This window comes from Hyla sarda, chromosome 1 (genome assembly GCF_029499605.1).
Source record: "Hyla sarda isolate aHylSar1 chromosome 1, aHylSar1.hap1, whole genome shotgun sequence".
Taxonomy (NCBI): Eukaryota; Metazoa; Chordata; class Amphibia; order Anura; family Hylidae; genus Hyla; species Hyla sarda.
The window spans coordinates 460,873,359-460,896,979 of record NC_079189.1 but is presented as its reverse complement, the minus strand read 5'-3'; the positions used below and the strand labels follow the sequence as shown (position 1 = coordinate 460,896,979).

The 23,621-nt window shown below is 40.4% G+C and overlaps 1 protein-coding gene across 5 annotated transcripts in view; it reads left to right on the top strand.

Moving 5' to 3' along the window:
* CAMKK2 (calcium/calmodulin dependent protein kinase kinase 2) overlaps window positions 1-23,621 on the top strand; it is a 102,926-nt gene that overhangs the window by 23,311 nt on the left and 55,994 nt on the right. For all 5 annotated transcript variants that reach the window (XM_056534628.1, XM_056534601.1, XM_056534624.1 and 2 more), the window contains exon 2: window positions 18,182-18,752. In XM_056534628.1, coding sequence (XP_056390603.1) covers window positions 18,231-18,752 — 522 coding nt within the window. In that variant the 5' untranslated portion in view covers window positions 18,182-18,230. The remainder of the gene's footprint in view (window positions 1-18,181; window positions 18,753-23,621) is intronic.

Here is a 23,621-nt window from a genome sequence, read left to right as displayed (position 1 = left end):
CTATCCTCATGTATAGTTACATGGTGCTAGCAATGTCTATGAAAAAACATAGGAGAAAACTCCTCTGAATTAGTTCTCTACTCTCCTTCAATTAAAATCAATAATTTTTTTTAAGTATTCAAAATACGGTATTCAAAAATATGTATATGACCAATCGAAGTATGTGGAACCAACTAAAATACACAGAGGACCAACATTCCGTAAACCATTATACGATTAAAGGGAACCAATCATCAGATTTTACCCTATATAACGCTTGACAAAGTATTATATAGGGTAACATCTGTATCCTCACCATCCCCGGGGTGATTGACGGGCCGCGTCATTGCTCTGCTCTGTCTGTTCAGTGAACAGAGCGATGACGCGGCCCGACAATCAAGCCGAGGGGCGTGTCTGCCTGATGCAGTAACGGGACCTGGTAAGAGGAGCTCCCCACCGAGGGAACTACTTAGAGCAGCGGCGATGACTAGTTTATACGTTTATATCTTCACCATCCCTGGGGGCAGGAGCGTCCCCCTGGGGATGGTGAGGATACAGATTTTACCATATAGAACGCTTTGCCAGCGTTATAGGGTAAAATATGATGATTGGTTCCCTTTAAGTTGAATGTATTTATGCACTTATGTTCAGTAACAACATTAATCAATATTGGACACTTATATAGTACCAACACACAATAACACACAATAGTACTTATTTCACTGGGTTATATTCAGCCTTTATACAGTCGTGGCCATAAATGTTGGCACCCCTGACATTTTTCAAGAAAATTTTGCATTTCTCACAGAAAAGGATTGCAGTAACACATGTTTTGCTATACACATGTTTATTTCCTTTGTGTGTATTGTAAATAAACCAAAAAAGGGAGGGAAAAAAAGAAAATTGGACATAATGTCACACCAAACTCAAAAAATGGTCTGGACAAAATTATTGGCACCCTATCAAAATTGTGGATGAATGAGATTGTTTGAAGCATGAGTTGCTCCTTTAAACTCACCTGGGGCAAGTAACAGGTATGGGCAATATAAAAAAAATCACACCTGAAAGCAGATAAAAAGGAGAGAAGTTCATTTAGTCTTTGCATTGTGTGTCTGTGTGTGCTACACTAAGCATGGACAACTGAAAGAGGAGAAGAGAACTGTCTGAGGACTTGTAACCTTGAGATTGTTGATATTTTTCCACAATTTTGGTTCTCAAGTCCATCTCCAGAGATCTAGATTTGCCTTTGCCCACAGTGAGCAACATTATCAAGAAGTTTGCAACCCATGGCACTGTAGAAAACCTCCCTGGGCGTGGATGGAAGAGAAAAATTGATGAAAGGTGTCAACGCAGGATAGTCCAGATGGTGGATAAGCAGCCCCAAACAAGTTCCAAAGATATTCAAGCTGTCCTGCAGGCTCAGGGAGCATCAGTGTCAGCGCAAACTATCCGTCAACATTTAAATGAAATGAAACACTATGGCAGGAGACCCTGGAGGACCCCACTGCTGACATAGACATAAAAAAGCAAGACTACATTTTGCCAAAATGAACTTGAGTAAGCCAAAATCCTTCTGGGAAAATGTTTTGTGGACAGATGAGACCAAGATAGAGCTTTTTGGTAAAGCACATCATTCTACTGTTTACAGAAAACGGAATGTAGCCTACAAAGAAAAGAACACCTACCTACAGTGAAATATGGTGGAGGTTCAATGATGTTTTGGGGTTGTTTTGCTACCTCTGGCACTGGGTGCCTTGAATGTGTGCAAGGCATCATGAAATCTGAGGATTACAGACGGATTTTGGGTCGCACTGTACAGCCCAGTGTCAGAAAGCTGGGTTTGCATCCGAGATCTTCGGTCTTACAGCAGGACAATGACCCCATACATACGCCAAAGAGCACCCAGAAATGGACGGCAATAAAGTGCTGGAGAGTTCTGAAGTGGCCAGCAATGAGCCTAGATCTAAATCCCATTGAACACCTGAGGAGAGATCTTAAAATTGCTTTTGGGAAAAGGCGCCATTCCAATAAGAGAGAGCTGGAGCAGTTTGCAAAGGAAGAGTGGTCCAACATTCCGGCTGAGAGGTGTAAGAAGCTTATTGATGGTTGCAGGAAGCGACTGATTTCAGTTATTTATTTCAAAGGGTGTGCAACCAAATATTAAGTTAAGGGTGCCAATAATTTTGTCCAGCCCATTTTTGGAGCTTGGTGTGACATTTTGTCCAATTAGCTTTTTTTCCTTTCCTTTTTTGGTTTAGTTCCAATACACACAAAGGTAATAAACATGTGTATTTCAAAACATGTGTTACTGCAATCCTTTTCTTTGAGAAATACTTCATTTTCTTGAAAAATGTCAGGGGTTCTAATATTTACGGCCAAGACAGTAGACCCCCCCAATTGGGATAACAGATACTGATGCTATACTAAATAGTTCTATTAAGGGTGTGCAAAACAGCATATCTAGCTAAGTGCATGTAAACAAATTGCTCTCATATAAAGTTCTTATCCATATTGAGTCCTCTGTATCCCCTACGTACGTTTCAGTATGATCCATTCTCAAGGGGCGCTGTTTAGTACTATGCATTGGCCAGTGTTATCTGTGATCCATTTGTATAGCCTGCCAGAAGGCAGACTATGCAGATGATTCCTGAAAAGCAGCATGGAGAAGGTAAAGAGACCTCCGGCCACCATTTTGACGCTTTGAACCCCCCCTCCATAAGGCTGCAGCTGGTCTAGTGAGTCCCCCCAAGTCCTGCAGATACTTTTGATACAGTGACTATTATTAATTATGGCAACTGAGGCTTTAATGTTGGACATCAGCGTGATCATTGATGTCTGGCATTATCCATGAGGTTCCGGCTGCCGGCTTGTTTTGATCACCATGTTGGGTGACGTGGTGAATGTGGGAACCCGTGACCTACATTTACATCACTGTGCGTTAAGTACAAGGACATGGCGACTTACATGTATGTTGCATGTCGTCTAAGGGTTAGACCACTGTAGATTTCTGGGAGACAGATGAGAATGAGATAGGACTGACCGTATGACCAAGAGACCATACCTGCACCACTGTACATAAAATACTGTAGCTGGCTTTACCTTTTCAGACCAAGTTAGAACCGTGTAATACTTTATAAGAACTCCTTGCTTATCCTTGTTTCACAGGGGGAAATTGTATTTCTTTTATAGCTTTATAATTGTTAGCTTGTATGTTACTCAAAAAAAATGCTTGTCACGTAGGTGTGGTGCCGCAGCTTGGTACTGATCATTATGACAGGGTTTATCGCATATGCCCAACTATTCTCCATAAAAATAATAGGTGTGTTCATACCACAATTTGACCAAGCATTGTCAACTAGTGACTAACCGTCTCTGTGTTTCCCCACACATACACCTATATGTTTACTTTGCCATAATCAAAAGCATGGTCTACCTGAAAATGTATGGAAGTGGAACTAACTTGGTCACCAGCGGACTACATAATGTCAATAAAATTCAGTAGACCCGCTGACAGTATGCCATAGTATAGACTCAATGTATTGTCAGATTCTCATGTCAACAGCCCCTTACAAGTTAGAGCACCTGTAAAGAGCCAAACAATGCAAGCATGCACACCTCTCTACTAATAATGGGAATGGAATAAGCTTTGTAAAGGATACTTTGCTACTGTATATTGAATTCTCCTTCCTATTGTTTGGGGGCAATTGCTATCCAACTGCCTCACAGCTGATCAATTGTTCAGGGGATCTTGCTTCTCATTTGGAGCTTCTGATTGGTTTAACTTATTTTTTTTTTTAAAGGGGCTATCCAGGAATAGAAAAACAAAGCTGATTTCTATCAAAAACGGTGCCACATTTATCCCCAAACTGTGTATGGTATTACAGCTTGGCACCATTCACTTCAATGCAACTGAGCTGCAACACACACAACCTGTGGATAGATGTGGTGATGTTTTTGAAGGAAGACAGTTTCTATTCCTGGATAACTGCTTAAAATATCCCTTTCCATTGCAGTGTGGTGCAGATTATAGTCTATGCTCTGTCTGCTATCTGAAATCAGTATTCTGTCTATTTCTGTAGTACCTTTTGTGAAACCTAATTTTGTTTCTAGTTTGTTTCTAATCCACTTGGATTTTAATTCAATATTGTGCAGCTCTCTTTATGTTGTAGTGACTGTTGTTTCTTCCAGTTTGATCCTATTGTATTTGCACTTTGGTTTTTGTCCCTGGGTCCTTGCATCCTCCTTTGTTAGGTGTTTGGGTCAGTATTGCAGATTAGGGTTCTTATTTGGTATACTTACATGGACAGTGAGTTGTGTCACGGTCATTGTTATATCTAAGTCAGGGATAGATCTGAGAAAATATTCAGGGTCAGTTCTTGTAGGTTGCTTCAGTTTTTTACAGATTTTTTTTTTCAAGTACCCCCTGGAGAACTGCTAAGTACCCCTAGGGGCACTTGTACCCCAAGTTGAGAACCACTGCTCTACAGTACATACACACATACTGTATATGAGATTAATTTTAATTTTGAGCTTTGATATTTTGCATAATATACTTGGGAAACAGATCTTTTTATACCAGATAGCAATATACGCCTGGCTATTTAACAGTAAACACTTGATTTCCAGAGCGTGTATTGCCAACAAAGCATCTGATCTTTTACATGAATCTTTTCAACAAATGTTTCGAGTTGAGCTGTTATGTGTGTACATAGAGAGTAGCCATATAACTGACCATTATATAACTTGTATATGAGATTCGTCATCTATTTCCCCCTCTGCAATCTCCATCTTTAATTTTATAGTATAAACACAAAAGGGATAGAAAGTTGACCAGCGCTCAGTGAAGTACGACTTAAGATATATAGATAAAAGGAGCGATTACAAACTTACTCCACAATGGGGGATCTAGGTGATCCTTTCACCAAAGATACCCCCTCCAAGACAGCTTGTATCGTTCAGCGCCGGGTATGGGTAGCAAATCACAGCGCCAGGACAGCCAGTGATTCAGGAATCCATTTAATATAGCAACGTGTTTCAAAGGTTAAAATATAACTTCATCAGGCTTTCATATAATAGTAAATCATCCATTCAATTTATACTCACACCGCGTCTCCTCAGACACCAGCATCTTCCGCTCACTACTTCCCTTCCGGTCTCATGATCACATGACTGCAACTACGCAGCCATAGCTGTTACGTGGCTGTCACATGGATTAGGTTGATCACTTGCACATGCATGGAACGCATAAGTATCGGACATATATATCTACGGCGCATGCGCCATGGCTAGACCCACGCGTTAACACATAGGTCCATCCACGCGTCAGTCTAGCCATGGCACATGCGCCGTAGATATATGTCCAATACCTATGCGTTCCAGGCTGGGACACTCTGTTTCGGTCAGAGCGCATGCGCAAGTGATCAACCTTATCCATCTGACAGCCACGTAACAGCTATGGCTGCATAGTTGCGGTCATGTGATCATGAGACCGGAAGGGATGTAGTGAGCGGAAGATGCCGGTGTTTGAGGAGACGCGGTGTGAGTATAAATTGAATGGATGATTTACTATTATGTGTAAGCCTGATGAAGAAGGTATATTTTAACCTTTGAAACGCGTTGCTACATGAAATGGATTCCTGAATCACTGGCTGTCCTGGCGCTGTGAATTGCTACCCATACCCGGCGATGAATGATACAAGCTGTCTTGGAGGGGGTATCTTTGGTGAAAGGATCACCTAGATCCCCCATTGTGGAGTAAGTTTGTAATTGCTCCTTTTATCTATATATCTTAAGTCGTACTTCACTGAGCGCTGGTCAACTTTCTATCCCTTTTGTGTTTATACTGTTTTTATACGGGCATTGTTATGTTCCCGGAGGACTGTGCGCTCTCCAGAATTGTGGATTTGTGAAGATACCACGTTTGTTTTGATTGACAAAACTGCCATCTGGGCCCATTGGTGTTAGTGGGGAGTTGCCTTAGGCATCACTCCACATTCACCGGGTGAGTCTAAATTTCAATTCTCGATATAGGTGGTGGGACTTGGATCTGAGCGCTAATTCTCTCTGTATTTTCCTGTACATATACTCATCTTTAATTTTATGTCCCTGAGCTAGTGTCTGGAGCAGTGTTTCCCAACCAAGGTGCCTCCAGCTGTTGCAAAGCTACAACTCCCAGCTTGCCCCGACAGCCAAAGCCTGTCGGGGGAATGCTGGGAGTTGCAGTTTTGCAACAGTTGGAGGCGCCCTGGTTCTGTTCTGGAGGATAGCTGCTATGATGTCTTCCATGCACAGCACACACTCACAAGAGGAGATACAGCTTTCATGTGCCTCTATAGCAAACCCTTAGTAGCAGCATGGAGGACACCATAGAGCAACTTTGAAATATTCCAAGTGACGTGCGGACATGTAGTGCTCTTAAGGACTTTAATTTTTGACTCTTTTGGCCTGGGTGGACATATCGATTGACCTATTAGGTTTTATGTTGTGGTGAAGAGTTATCCTTGTGATATGTAATGGTTGAAACATTCATTATAGTTTCAAGACATAAATACAATTTTGTTTCTTGTTTGCTACTTGATTATATGGTATCCAGTAATAGCAGAACATGGTACTCGTGGAATTTTTATTTGGTGCCGATCCCACTCCTCACTTATACATAGACACTTGGCATTTTTGTTGTTTATTTGCCAGCACATCTTTGATGTTTTGGTCACAATGACCTTCATTCAAGAATCACATTGCTCTGGTGGTATATAGAGCATATAGAAGGCTCAGAGGTAAGGTGACCAAAGGTGGCAAAGGCAACCTATAGATGCTATGGCATGGTGCCATAGAAAGAAGTTTCAAAATGATTGTCATTAAGGGTACAGACACAACAGCTTCCTGTTCTTTCTTATTTTTATACCATTATTATCCTGATTATGTAGCTGAATTTAATCTCCATTAATGCCTGGAGATTCAAGTGGCCACTTGACTCATATACAGTACCTGCATTATAAGGAGTTATCTCCGATTCGAAAAAAGGATGTCCTCATCACCTACCCCCCACCATCAATGGTAATTTTTAGTGATCAGCTGATCCATTGATTGGCCATTTGTTAGCTGATCGCTGGATCTTCTTTATAGGCAATAATCGGCCTGTATGTGAAAAAAACCCTCAAGTTTGTATTGCGATGAGAAAGTAAAAGAAATAGAATATAAATGATCCTTGTTGCATGTTTAACATCAGTAAAAAGTAACAGAAGCCAAAGCCCTATGCTGAAGAGCTCCTTGCCTATGCTCATTGTAGACCTTCTCTTCAGTGTAGAGTTTACTTCCTGTGTATGCCCTAGTGAGCGAGGGACGTTTTGTGCTTTGTAGCGCCTCCAGTTTCTATAGAACCAATTAACACTTCAGAGCTGCTAGGTGCGCCAACATTGTCTTTATGCATCAGAATGATTTACTTCTTAATTAATATTCATGCAGAAGGTATTTGCATAAAATATTATTGTACCTGGTGGAAAAAGCTTATCAAAGATTCCAAACAGATTGTTCTTTTCTTTGGAATGTAATGTCATTTAAAGAGAACATTACATTGACTGACAATTAAAGAAAATTGTAGTCCTCATTGAAAGCATTTGAATATATATTTAAAATTCATAAAATACACTTGTATACTTAAACTGCTACATGAGTTCCATTATCCTTATCTGTAACAATTGGGATCAGTGGTTTAGCAGTCTTTTTCAGTCAAACTACCCAATTGGGATTAAGCTTATGAGTAGAAAGGCTAAGGCTCCATTCAAATGGTGGAATTTCTGCCTGACATTTCGCAGGTCACAGGCACTGAGGACGTACCTGTACGCCCTGGTCCCGTTACCTGTCACCAGCTTAGCAAACCCGTCACCAGCTTCAAACCCAGTGGGTCCCGACTGCTATCAGCAGCCAAGACCCACGGTAATGCCGGGGATCACCAATCGGGCCGATGCCTGGCATTAACCCTTTAGATGCTGTGATCATAGTTGATCACAGCTTCGAAAATTTAAGTAAAACGATCCCGGCAGCTCAGCAGAGCCTATCGGGACCATTGCGGTAAAATCGCGATGTCCAGATCAACTGAGTGGGCGACAGGAGGGCCCTTACCTGCCTCCTCGCCGTACGATTGGTACTCTGCTGCTCCAGAAAGCTTCAGCAGCCTGGAGCAGCAAAACACCAATAACACTGATCTATGCTATGCTATGGTATAGCATTGAACAGTATATGCAATCAAAAGATTGTATGGTATAGCCCCCATGGGGACTAAAAATAGATAAAGAGAAAGTGTAAAAGAAAAATTTAATAAAAGTGAATTAACCCCTCCCTAATAAAAGTTTGAATCACCCCCCTCTTCCCATTTTTTTAAATAAAAAAATAATGTTAAAAAAAATAAGAACCATATGTGGTACCGCCACGTACGTAAATGTCCGGACTATTAAAATATAATGTTAAACCGCATGGTTGATGGCGTATATGTAAAAAAAATACCAAAGTCCAAAACTGTGCATTTTTATTCACTTTATATACCATAAAAAAAATTATGAAAAGCGATCAAAAAGTCCCACCAAAATAAAAATGGTACCGAAAGTTATAGGGGTCAGAAGATGACAATTTTAAACATAGTAATTTTGGTGCATGTAGTTATAATTTTTTTTTTAAGTAGTAAAATAGAGTAAAGCCTACATCAATTGGGTATACTTGAAACCGTATGGACCTACAGAATAAAGATAAGGTGTAATTTTTACAGAAAAGTGCACTGCGTAGAAACGGAAGCCCCCAATTTGACAAAATGGCTTTTTTTTTTTTTTTTTTTTTTTTTCAATCTCACCCCACAAATATAATTTTTTTGGGTTTTGTCGTAGATTTTTTAAATTAAATGATTAATGTTATTACAAAGTACAATTGGTGACACAAAAAACAAGCCCTCATATGCATCTTTAGGTGCAAAATTGAAAGTGTTATGATTTTTAGGAGGGGAGGAGGAAAAGGAAAATTGGCCTGTTTCTCAAGGTCAAAATGGTCTTCGTCCTTAAGGGGTTAAAAGTTTTTTGTTTTTTTGTAATAATAAACATAAAAGAAAAAAAATTACCTATTAAGCTACGCCCATGAGACCCAAACTTTAAAAGTATGTAGTTAATAATCTAAATAAATAAATCATAAAAAAATAATGCAAGAATGGTTGGTGGTATTTTGCCAATCTGCCTCCCAAAAAACTGAAAAGCGATAAAGTAGTCGCATGTGCCTTAAAATTATACGTGCAAAATGCAAGCCCCCATCCAGCTCTGTCAAGTAAAAAATAAAGTTATGGGTCTTGGAATGTTGCAATACAATTTTTTATTTTGCAAGAAAAGAAATGATAATGGTACTCACCATGAACTGGGTGACAGCTGTACTTTATTCGATAACCGGCAGATTACAGCATGGGGAGGAGGGACGCCAAGAGCGTGTTACAGCTATTTCGTGCACTTCTTCAGACCAATTTTTTTTTTATTTGTTTTTTTATTAAATGACCCCCCCCCCCCCCAATACTTAAACAAAAAAAATATATCACTGTGCACACTTGAAAAAAATTGAACGACCGACTAGTGGTACACTTTAAAATAAAAGTGTCTCTATTGTGCTAGACTAGTAACACACACAAAAAAAAAAATATATATATATATATACGGTATATATATCTGCTCAAAATAAAGGGAACACTAAGATAACACATCCTAGATCTGAATGAATGAACTAATCGTATGAAATACTTTCGTCTTTACATAGTTGAATGTGCTGACAACAAAATCACAACAAATTTATCAACCCATGGAGGTCTGGATATGAAGTCACACAAAATCAAAGTGGAAAACCACCCTACAGGCTGATCCAACTCTGATGTACTGTCTTTTTAAAACCAGTCAAAACGAAGCTCAGTAGTGTGTGTGGCCTCCACGTGCCTGTATGACCTCCGTACAATGCCTGGGCATGCTCCTGATGAGGTGGCGTTCTCCACGGTGTCTCCAGGCTCTGTCACTTCTGTCACATGTGCTCAGTGTGAACCTGCTTTTATCTGTGAAGAGCACATGGCGCCAGTGGCAAATTTTCCAATCTTGGTGTTCTCTGGCAAATGCAAAACATCCTACACGGTGTTAGGCTGTAAGCACAACCCCCACCTGTGGACGTCGGCCCCTCATACCACCCTCATGTAGTCTGTTTCTGACCATTTGAGTGGACACATGCACATTTGTGGCCTGCTGGAGGTAATTTTGCAGGGCTCTGGCAGTGCTCCTCCTTGCACAAAGGCGGAGGTAGCGGTCCTGCTGCTGGGTTGTTGCCCTACTACAGCCTCTGCCACGTTTCCTGATGTACTGGCCTGTCTCCTGGTAGCACCTCCATGCTCTGGACACTACCCTGACAGACACAGTAAACCTTCTTGCCACAGCTCGCATTGATGTGCCATCCTAGATGAGCTGCACTACCTGATCCACTTGTGTGGGTTGTAGACTCCGTCTCATGCTACCACTAGAGTGAAAGCACCGCCAGCATTCAAAAGTGACCAATACATCAACCAGGCAGCATAGGAACTGAGAAGTGGTCTGTGGTTACCACCTGCAGAACCACTCCTTTTATTGGGGGGTGTCTTGCTAATTGCCTAAAATTTCGACATGTTATCTGTTCCATTTACACAACAGCATGTGAAATTGATTGTCAATCAGTGTTGCTTCCTGAGTGGACAGTGGGATTTCACACAAGTGTGATTGACTTGGAGTTACATTACTTGGAGTTTTTTTGAGCAGTGTTATGACCTAAAATAAATAATAACATTCACATTTTCCACATAATTCCACTGCCCCCAACCCCCCAAAAAAATTATAAAAATTCCCCCTCTTATACATATATATCTAATAAATACATTTTCATATTGACCACTTAACGCTAGCCTTGTTCTCTTCCTTATTCAATATCAATTTACATATTTTCTATAATACCTCTTTATCATCTCTAACCATTCACATATATTTGGAGAGTTCGGGGTTATCCACTTTCTAATGCACAAAATAAAAAAATTTGCAGTTTTTTTTTATTTTTTTTTTTTACTCTTGCCCTTTGTTAATTCTATCTCCAAGTCATCCCCAATGATTTTGTTATTACAAACAGCATATGTAAACAGATTTGTAAATTACTTCTATTAAAAATCTTAATCCTTCCTGTATTTATCAGCTGCTGTATGCTACAGAGGAAGTAAATTATTTTTTTTCTGTCTGACCACATTGCTCTCTGCTTCCAACTCTGTCCATGTCAGGAAATGTCCGGAGCAGGACAGGTTTGTTATGAGGATTTCCTCCTGCTTTGGACAGTACCTGATACAGAGAGAGGAGTCAGCAGAGAGCACTCCTTTTAAGGCTTTTTTGATAGAAGTAATTTTAAAAATCTGTTTTAACTTTCTGGAGCCAGTTGATATGAGAAAAAAAAAATGTTTTTCACTGGAGTACTCCTTTAAAACAAGATCCCATTTTTTTCCATTATCCCTCCCAAAAAATTAAATTAATATAATTTAATCAATAAGTTATATAAACCCCAAAATGTTGCTATTAAAAAGTAACTTAGGCAATAAACAAGCCTTCATACAATAAAAATCAATTAATTTGACATTGAAAAAAATGGAGACTGTTTGGGCAACAAGGCTCAAGTTGGCTTTTCACTAAGAGGTTAAGCAATGGAGTTATACAGTTTTAATTGGTCTTTGTTTTTTTCCTAGCATTTTAAAGGAGTACTCCACTGGAAAACATGGTGCCAGAAAGGTAAACAGATTTGTAAATTACTTCTATTAAAAAAAATCTTAATCCTTCCAGTACTTATCAACTGCTGTATGATCCACAGAAAGTTATTTTCTTTTTGAATTTCCTTTCTGCCTGACCACAGTGCTCTCTGCTGACACCTCTGTCCATTTTGGGAACTGTCCAGAGCAGGAGAGGTTTTTCTATGGGGATTTTCTCCTGCTCTGGACAGTTCCCAAAATGGACAGAGGTGTCAGCAGAGGGCACTGTGGTCAGGCAGAAAGGAAATTCAAAAAGAAAATAACTTTCTATGGAGCATAAAGCAGCTGATAAGTACTGGAAGGATTAAGATTTTTTTTTATAGAAGTCATTTACAAATCTATTTAACTTTCTGGCACCAGTTGATTTAACAAAAAATGTTTTCCAGTGGAGTACAACTTTAAGTTTATAAAGGCAAGGAAGGGGGGGGTCCTTTGTAAGTTTAAAATTCCATATTCTGCTATTTGACAAGATATACAAAAGTGGGCAGTTCCTGTCATGAGTTATTATTTTTATGGGAATTCTAGAAGTGACCTTGAATTTCTGTTAAGTGTACACCCACTCACATCCGAGTGTACTGGGAGAGATTAATGAAACTGTCTTAGGCTATGTATGCTTCGCTCTTTCATCTGGTAGAATGCTGGAAATCAGGGAGGTCTGTTGGGTGCCATGCTTGAAAAGGATCCGGCCCTACACTTTATTTTATTGTTTTGTTTCGATGACCGAGCAATAGAAATTGAGAAGATGTGAACAGAACCCAAAAGACAAAAAATAAATTGGTTGCACTATTGTTACTATTACTATTATTACTATTGTCAATAAGTTCAGTAACTCTTTTAGGATGTATTCGTAGTACAGTATACTTTGCGTATTTAAAGGGGTATTCCAGGCAAAACCTTTTTTTATATATATCAACTGATTCCAGAAAGTTAAACAGATTTGTAAATTACGTCTATTAAAAAATCTTAATCCTTCCAATAGTTATTAGCTTCTGAAGTTTTCTGTCTAACTGCTCAATGATGATGTCACGTCCCGGGAGCTGTGCATGATGGGAGAATATCCCCATAGGAACTGCACAGCTCCTGGGACGTGAGTCATCAGAAAGCAGTTAGACAGAAAAAAGCAACTCAACTTCAGAAGCGAATAACTATTGGAAGGATTAAGATTTTTTAATAGAAGTAATTTACAAATCTGTTTAACTTTCCGGAGCCAGTTGATATATAAAAAAAAATTTGGCCTGGAATACCCCTTTAATGCTCAGGATTTTATGCTGCAGATTGTAATGTAAACTATATGACTGAACAAAACTTCAAATCTGCAGCTTCAAATACTGCGCATCAAATATGAACAGGATATTGTACATGTGAATAGACCCTTAAGGTAGGGTCACACATGCCAAATTTTGCTGCGTATTTTCTGCGTATTTTCTGCAACTGATTTTGCTATCCATTGACTTCAATGGGTAGAAAAAAAATACAGCAGAAAAATATGGCACATGTAACCCTACCACTAGGGTATATTCACACATGCAGTATCCTGCGCATATTTGATACGCAGGATTTGAAGCTGTAGATTTTAATGTAACCTAAATGACAGAACATAGCTTCAAATCTTGCGATCAAAGATGCGCAGGATACTGTATGTGTGAATAAGTTTAATTAATTTAAAAAAATTTCGGAGTGTATATAAGTACTGTTAATGGAAACCTAGAGACACTTTGATCCATTTATTTTCTTATATAGGGGTACTCCCGATAGCAATTTTTTTATATTTTGTCCCCTCATGGCCAGACCAACTGTATTGTAATCATGGATGTGGAATTCCTATTACCCGATGTCCGGAACATACAGTTCCGGGTGTGGGCAGGTGAATTTTTCCGGCCCTTAGCCCAGCTTCTGGCAAGCAGGGCCGGATCTGACAAGCTCAGCAGTCTGTATGGAGCGGGCTACGGACTCCTGCCTGCTCCGTACTCTGCACCCCCTGGCTGTTCTCAGTAGCCGGGGGCCGCTGTGAGGAGGAAATTTGCGACCCGTGCAGACTTGTGACCGCTTCTCCCCAAATTTCCACCTGACACTGCTGCTAATACCCAGCATGCGGCTGGCTATTAACCATTTAGATCGCCGCTGCCAAAGCTGACAGCGGCGTCTAAAGGGAAATGTGAATCCTCACTGGTGGGGTGGATTGCCCACCCGCAGCACGATCACGGGGGGGGGGGGGGGGGGGCGGGGGGCGAATCCACTATAGAGGTAGCAGGAGGGCTTACCTCTGTTCCCTGCTGTCCCGTGGCTCTGTCATTGATCCTGGCTGGACTAGGCTCTATCAATGGAGCGCAGAGCACACAGATCAATGGAGTTCAATAGAACTCTATTGATCTGTATCAGGAATCTAATGATTCTTCCTAAAAGTCTAATAAACTGTAAAAAAAAAAAAAAAGTTTTAATAAAAGTTTAAAAGACACACATTAACCCCTTCCATGTTAAAAGTTCAAATCACCCCCTTTTCCTATACAAAAACATGTAAACATAATAATAATAAACATATTTAGTATCGCTGCGCTTGTAATTGTATTAACTATTAAAATATAACATTATGTATCCCATACGGTAAATGACGTAAATGTAAAAAAAAAAAAAAAAAAAAAAAAAGTGATGAAAGTCAGATCAATGCAAAAAAACAGATTATGGCACAAAAAAATGAGCCCGCATACAGCTTGGTATGCAAATTTTTAATTTTTTTTATTTAAAGCTACAGGGGTCAAAAAATGGCAATTAAATTCGAAAACGTTCAGAATTTTTTTTTTAATTAGTAAAACATGACGGAAACTATACAAATCTGGTATTACTGTAATCAGGCCGGCCAAAAGTATCAAAACAACATGTTATCTACATCACAAGGTAAATGGCCATGCTGGGTTATGCAGCTCAGCTTGATCGCTATTTTTAAAGAGGTTGTCTCATCCCATCTCTGCTCATCTCCCAGGATTGCTGGTGGACAGTCTGGTTTGAGAGGCATGTCATCTGCCCCCCCGCCAGGCGGGGACCAGGATGCCTGCTGGAGTCATTCAGCAGGCATCCCATGCAAACCCCTGGGGGCCAGGACTGGGAAAAAAAGGGTGAATGGGGCTGTCCAAGACAGCCCCATTCACCCTTACCCAGCAGGAGTAAGATGGCACAGGTGACACCTCACGATCACGTGATTGATCGGTCGAGCATGCTGGGAGTTGTAGTTGGAACACCAGCTGTTGCAAAACTACAACTCCCAGCATGCTCTTTGGTAGTCTGTGCATGCTGGGGGTTGTAGTTATGCAACAGCTGGAGGCACATTTTTCTATGAAAAAGTGTTCATCCAGCTGTTGCATAACTACAACTCCAAGAATGCACAGACTACCAAAGGGCATGCTGGGAGTTTTAGCAGTGTGCCTCCAGCTGTTGCAAAACTAGAATTCTCAGCAAGCCCTTTGACTGTCAATGCATCCTGAGTGTTGCAGTTTTGCAACAGCTGGAGACACATTGGTTGTGAAACAGAGTTTGTTTCCTAACTCCCGTGTGAATATACCCTAAATACACTACACTACACTAACACAAAATAAAAAGTAAAGCACTACATATACACATACCACTGCACAGTTGCACCCCCCCCCCCCAATAAAAATAAAAAACATCTTGTACAGCACTGTTTCCAAAATGGAGCCTCCAGTTGTTGAAAAACAGCAACTCCCAGTATTGCTGGACAGCCACTGTCTGTTAAGGCATGCTGGGAGTTTTGCAACAGCTGGAGACACTCTGTTTGGGAAACACTGCCGTAGGGTATTTTGGTAACGGATGCAAATCCCCAAAATAGTCCTCAAATGCGCATGGTGCTCTCTTGCTTTGGAGCCCTGTTGTATTTCAAGGTTAACAGTTTAGTGCCACCTATGGGGTATTTCCGTACTCAGGAGAAATTGCGTTACAGATTTTGGGGGGCTTTTTCTCCATTTACCCCTTATGAAAAGGTAAAGTTGGGGTCTACACCAGCATGTTGTTGTAAATTATTATTATTTTTTTCACTAACATGCTGGTGTTGCCCCATACTTTTCATTTTCACAAGTGGTAAAAGGAAAAAAAGACCCCCAAAATTTGTAACGCAATTTCTCCTGAGTGCAGAACTACCCCATATGTGGGTGTAAAGTGCTCTGCAGGCGCACAACATGGCTCAGAAGTGAGAGCACACCATGTACATTTGAGGTCTAAATTGGTGATTTGCACAGGAGTGGCTGATTTTACAGTGGTTCTGACATAAACACAAAACAATAAATACCCACATGTGACCCCATTTTGGAAACTACACCCCTCACAGAATGTAACAAGGGGTATAGTGAGCCTTAACACCCCACAGGTGTTTGACGAATTTTCGTGAAAATTGGATGTGAAAATGAAAAAAAAGTTTTTTCACTAAAATTCTGATGTTACCCTACATTTTTCATTTTCACAAGGGAGAATAGGAAAAAGCTCCCCAAAATTTGGAGCCCCATTTCTTCTGAGTAAGAACATACCCCATATGTGGATGAAAAGTGCTCTGCGGGCAAACTACAATGCTCAGAAGAGAAGGAGCGCCATTTGGAGAGAGAATGTGTCCGAAATTGAAGGCCATGTGTGTTTACAAAGCCCCATAGTGCCAGAACAATGGACCCCCCCACATGTGGCCCCATTTTGGAAACTACACCCTTCACTGAATTTAATAAGGGGTGCAGTGATAATTTACACCCCACAAGTGTCTGACAGATTTTTGGAAAAGTGGTCCGTGAAAATGAAAAATTTAATTTTGTATTTGCACAGCCCACTGTTCCAAAGATCTGTCAAATGCCAGTGGGGTTAAATGCTCACTTCACCCCCTATTAAATTCTATGAGAGGTGTAGTTTCCAAAATGGGGTCACATTTGTAAACGCACATGGCCCCCGACTTCTTTTCCATCCAAATTCTCGCCCATGGCCCCCGACTTCTATTCCAGCCAAATTCTCGCCCATGGCCCCCGACTTCTATTCCAGCCAAATTCTCTCTCCAAAAGCTCAATGGCGCTCCTTCTCTTCTGAGCATTGTAGTTTGCCCACAGAGCACTTTACATCTACATATGGGGTATTTCCATACTCAGAAGAAATGGGGTTACAAATTTTGGGAGGCCTTTTCTCCTATTACCCCTTGTGAAAATGAAAAATTTGGGGTAACACCAGCATTTTAGTGAAAACAAATCTAATTTTTCATTTTCATGTCCAACTTTAGCAGAAATTTGTCTAACACTTGTGTGGTGTTAAGGCTCACTGTGTCACTTGTTACGTTCCTTGAGGGGTGTAGTTTCCAAAATAGTATGCCATGTTGTTTTTTTTTTTTGTTTGTTTGTTTTTTTGCTGTTCTGGCACCATAGGGGCTTCCTAAATGTGACATGCCCCTCAAAAACCATTTCAGAAAAACTCACTCTCCAAAATCCCATTGACGCTCCTTCCCTTCTGAGCCCTCTACAGCGCCCGCCGAACACTTTACATACACATATGAGGTATCTCCTTACTCAAGAGAAATTGGGTAACAAGTTTTGGGGGGCTTTTTCTAATTTTACCCCTTGTAAAATTTCAAAAACTTGGTCTACAAGAACATGCAAGTGAAAAAAATGAAGATTTTGAATTATCTCCTTCAATTTGCTGCTATTCCTGTGAAACACCTAAAGAGTTAACACACTTACTGAATGTCATTTTGAATACTTTGAGGGGCAGTTTTTATAATGGGGTCATTTATGGGGTATTTCTAATATTAAGGCCCTTCAAATCCACTTCAAAACTGAACTTGTCCCTGAAAAATTCTGGATTTGAAAATTTTGTGAAAAATTGGAAGATTGCTGCTGAACTTTGAAGCCCTCTGATGTTTTCCAAAAGTAAAAACTTGTCAACTTTATGATGAAAATATGCATGTATCTGCATATATTATATGCAAGTATCAACAAAAATTTACCTCTGACATAAAGTAGAATATGTCACGAAAAAACATTCTTAAAACAAAAGACAGACAGCGCTCGATAGTGTGGTACCGTTGTTGCACAGAGGGGTGTAGGTGGATATTGCTCTTACCACAGTGGGTTACACTCCACCAAGTGCAAAAGTGGATCAAGGTGTCAGCAGCCACTCCTCGTCTCATCAGATATAGCCAAAATAACAGTAGAACTCCAAGGTGTGGACGGGATACACGGACGCTCGACAACCAGGTAGCAGGAAAAAAATAAAAAAACTGTTGAACTTTCACTGTTGCCTAAAATGTATTTTTTTTTTAATTCTCTCTGCACTATATAAACAATGACAAAATGTCAGAAATCTTTTGTCTTCATGTAACATGTATTGCTTTTTATTACAAATATTGTTTATTTTTAGGTTCCAATGGGATCACATTAAGTGAGTGCATGAAGCGTGGTCATACACCATGTCATCATGCGTGTCCAAGAGGGCTTCTTCTGAGAGGTCCATCCTGCAAGATGACCGTGAAACATCAAGTCAGCCTCATATTGTCTGTAGTTTCTCAGCACTGAGTTTAGACTTAGGGATGGAATCTGTTATTGTGGTCACAGAATATGATTCCAGCATCTCTGAAAACGATCATGACCAGAATGGACAAACTGGGCTGCAAGCAGAAGAACCTAAGGAAAACTCCAAGGAAATGCCTGATTTTCATAGACTTACTGAAAGCGGATGTATAATGGATAGCACAGAAGGGATTGTAAATGATAATAAAGATCAGAGAGCCAAACTTAATATGAGCAATAGAAAACTTTCACTTCAAGAACGTTCTCCATCTGCTCAGTCTCCAAATGAAAATGAAGGTGTGAATGGACAATATATTTACCCATCTCTTCCATATTCTCCAGTGACTTCACCGCAGTCTTCTCCTCGTCTGCCACGAAGGCCAACAATTGAGTCAAATAGAGTTTCTATTACGGGTTTTCAGGTATGCATTTGACACTTTAACAATTTTATGAAATATGATATTTCAATAGTTGTAAAATGGTTAATTCATAGAATTGCTCAAACTGTGATTTAGAAACCACTTTTCTTAAACCATGCCACGACTTTTCTCCCAACAAATTTCAGGTATCTTAGAGATGTTACAAAACAATGTTCCCTCGTTACTTTGGAAAAACTGCATGTTTTTTTGTCTTTTTTAGGAAATGTTCTCTTTAACTGTTGTCATGAGCCAGGTCCTTCACCTGGCTGCATTGTTGCAGTTTTTCATCAGCATTTTTCACTGTAAAAAAATATAGGCAGCCACTTACAAAATCTAATTTTTACACACCAAATGGAAAGAAAAAGACCCCTTGTAACAGGCGCTGTATACTCGTTGAAGAAAATGATCCATGTTAGGGTGTGCTCCCCCTTCTTCAAATTGGTTACCAATCTGAGGAAAGGGAGAGGGAGTGCACCTAGAAACATGCATTGCTGTAGAGATGTTTTATTCTTTTTATTAGTAAAGTTACATCATTCATCATCCTTAGAAAAAGGTTTTTTTCTTAAGTTTCCTTCGATAAGTCTGCAGCGCCAGCTCCAAAGGGTTGTTTTTTTCTTGCAATTTGGTTCCCTGCTACAGGTTTGTATTACTTCACAGTGACCCCTCTCTTGGTACGCCAATATATAAGTATGATATGTGTGTTATGTGTGTTTGTTTGATTCCACTGCCAGCCAAGACTATTCTTGGGTTAATGCTTGTGGTACCATGCCGTTTTTTTTGTTGTTGTTTTGTTCCCCGTACAGGTAATTCATGGACAGATACACATGGAAAAAAAAAAAAAAAAAAATATATATATATATATATATATATATATATATATATATATATATATATATATAAATAATAAAATGAGGGGGCTGTTTGTAGTGTAATGTCATCAACACACCAGACATAAAAACTGAAGTTGTGAGGCTTGCAGGAGAGTGGACACTTCTATACTGAGGCTGCGTGCGACCATAAGAAGGGGATTTTATCTGCCTTTATGGGGAAAACAAGACCAAGACAGTCCTCCAAGACCACCCTCGCCCACCTGCTTCTTTTGGTGGGGAGACTCAAGTGGAGAGATGCAGAACCGGCTCCCCTGATCACTCAGCTCACTATTCAGGCAGCATATTGTCTGAATAGGACCATGCTGAAAGAGACATGAGCCCTGACCACTGTTGGAAAAATTATATTTTGATATCTATGTTCCCTGTATTTTTACATGTGATGCCTAGCTAAGATGGCACTGGCTTATTTTCCAAGTTTTAGTTAACATTTAGCTTATTTCAGTGATGCTTTAAACTATGCAAATGCTCTTAGGTAGAAGAATAATGAGCTTTTGCTATATTAGGAAATACCTGTAAAAGGGGCACTGTGATTGGCATCATGAGCCACCAGTGTGCCTTTAGCTAATCAGCTCACACAGAAAGTGTTAATATAAGAAACAGAAGCCTGACCTTGGGTGTGACTCTACTGCTGACCTGCAATAATAAATCTGTCTACTAATAAATATGACTGGAGTTGACTGATCACGGTAAGAAATCGATCCAAACAACCACATGGGCCTGCTAGCATTTGGCCCCAGCACTGAGTCACAGACACACCCCAAGAGGCTCCTGCTTTGTCTCTGCTCTAGGCCCCACAGTCACCAGTTGACCTTGATCGTATGCCCCTGTTTGCTAGGGATGTTCCTGGGCACTGCTATCTCCACCCTAACAGCCACTGTCGCCATTCCCTCCCACTAAAAGATGACCTGACTGTCCATCTGCCGCCTCCTGCAGAGGCTGTGGCTCTACTACCAGGGCACCCTGAGCTGCAAGCCCTCCGGGTTCTACTACCAACAAAGCAGGACATGTCTGCTTTTGCATCTGAGCTCGAGACCTTCAGCCTGTTAAAGAGGACATTTCTACTCTGCAGGCACAAGTTAGAGCACTGGAATCCTTTAAAGTGTCTGTACTCCCAACTTTTCAGGCTCTGCAATGCTCTGCTTCTTATCACTACATTGTACAAAAGGCCCTGGCCAAATGCCTTGATGACATCAAAAGTCGCAACAGGCTGAATAACATTCGTATTTATGACCTTTCCGGGGGGGGGGGGGGCAACTCACGCCCCCTGACCTACTGTCCACTTTCACTGGCATCTTTAATACCCTCTTCGGTCTTCTGGTAGACACTGACATTGATATCTATCATGCGCATAGGGCTCTGACATCCATCAGTACCAATTCTGCTTGGCCTAGGGACGTTATCTGTTGCATCCACCGTTTGTCCGCAGATGCCATTTCCATGTTAAAATCCCTATTTACTGTTGAGAAAATCACTGCTGCCATCTTTTGTCTTCCCTCAGGCAAATCTCTTGGCCCCGATAAATATACTCGGGCGTAGCTATAGAGGTAGCAGTTGCATCGGGGCCCTGGTGCTCAAAGCACATCTGCCCCATAATAGACCAGTATTATAATTGGCATATTGGGCTCTGTTGCAGATTTTGCATCGGGGCCCAGAAGCTACAAGCTACACCTCTGACTATTCTATTAAATGTTATATGTTCCTGAAGGAAGAACTCCTTCCACTACTTTGCACAGCTTTTAATAGCACCTCTGAGCCCTTCTCCTTCCCCTCCTCTTTTTGGTCAGTTTCTATCATGGCCATTCCGAAGGAGGGAAAGGACCCAATGCAATGTTCTAGCTACCACCCAATCTCCTTATCTCTACTCTAAATTGCTGGCTGACTGTTTGGCGGGCCTTTTGGGGTCTCTTGTCCACTGGGACCAGGCATGCTTTGTAGGATCGCAGAGAACAAGAGATAACACTCTTAGGGTTTTCTCATGAATCCTTTAGGTGACGCCGTGCACCCCTCATGTTATCGTCCCTTGATGCAGAAAACGGATTAACTGGGGCTTCTTGGAGGGTGCGCTGACTCTGAAAGGGTTGGATTCCTTATTGTTGCAGCGAAATAAAGCTCTGTATTGCAACCCCCAGGCTCATATTGGAGTAAACTGGTCCTTATTATCCTAGATACAGATACGTAATGACACACAACGGAGGTGTCCTTTGTCCCCTCTATATAGAACACCTAATGGTCTCTATCCAACCATACAGGGATTACGGCAGGGCCTTCAGCACCATAAGTGTTTGGCATTTGCCGACGACCTATTCTTTTTTTTTTCCCTCTCCGAGCAGCTATTTCCCCACTTTACTGAGAGCCTTTGATTTTTATTCTCACTTTAGTAATCATAAAATCAATGTGTAAAAAAGTAAGCCATTGAATATTACCAATAATATGTGCAAAGCTGTGCACATCCTCCTCTGCCAATGAGAGCAGTGTCTCTGATCTGATGCTTTTTTTTTTTTGAGAGCTCCTCAGAGACCTTACTGCCTTATACTGTGGCATGAGACAAGGAATTGTTATGGTCATTCTTTGCATCAGCCTTTTTCTTGCTGTGTGCCATAAGCTCTCAATCTCCTTTTGGACTCATAAGACAAACTATAAACTATTGCCCTGATGGTGAATGCTTCTTGTGGTACTCCACAGGATTTTTCCTATATTGTCTGATTTATGTTGGCGTTGTGGACACATGGGGGCACAATGTCTCACATATCTTGGTCCTGTCCTTCTATACATGGATTTGTTGATTTGTGAAGCCGTTTCTCTTATTCGTTCCATCTCCTCAGTCAAGATTCCTAATGACCCTCTGCCCTCTTACTCTCTATGCTCACTGTGAGTCATAGGTCTGTGGGTAAGACTCTGGCCTACTTTCTGTTCATGAGGGTGAGAATGTTTGTGCCGAGGCGATACAAGACAACCTAGCCTTCGTTTGCAGCAGAAGTAGGAGTTTTTGGCTGATACATAAGGTTGTTTGCAACATTACTTGGGCTTTTGGCAGCCATGGCTGGCTCAGTACTTGTCTTCTCTTGGTCCTAACCCTACCTCTGCTGTTACCTCTTCTCCACCCTAGGTTATTACACACAGCACTTGACACTGCCATGGCTTTCCTTCCCGCTGTATAAAAAAAAAAAAGGGCTCCATAGCGTAAAACCGCCCGGGTGAGAGTGACAATTAATTGGAAGAAACCCTTACCACAGGCGGTAGTGTGAGCTCACACACAACAATGGTCAGCGTGAGTGAGTATAAGACCACAGCGCTGACCAGGGATAGGCACGTCAGGTAAGTAGAAAGGAAGGATTTTATTTAAAACAATGCAACATGTTTCACCGCGCTTGCGTGGCTTCACCAGGCATAACAATCAAGGTAGGGAGGGATCATATATATGGTGCAGTATTAACTCTTTCATAACCTGAATTGTATCTATAACAATAATTAGAATCAGGTTCAGATTTTATAACCAACATCTACAAAGTAAAATATATAATTCATCACCATACATCAAATTCCCATATAAAATATAGGATATACGGTAAGTGTGAGGGGCATGCATGTATATACAAAAAGATAACAAACGATTATCAAAAAATTATTCTCTTAGTTACATCAATTTATATTTTACATTTTTTATAATTTTTTTGTGTGTGTATATATATATATATATATATATATATATATATATGTGTGTGTGTGTGTGTGTGTTTTCTTAGATATACTCAATTAAATCGAATAGATTTTCAATAAAAATTGAAATGTCATTGCACACAAGCATGCATGCCAACTCACACACTATCCATATATAGACATAGTTCAAACCATATAGGATAGTATTAAAAGTAAATAAAATAAAAAAATAAATACAAAATAAAATGGAATATTGTCGATAAAAAAACAAAGGTATAAAAAGTTTTTTTGAATTAATAATATAAAAAAGACTAAAATTTATATA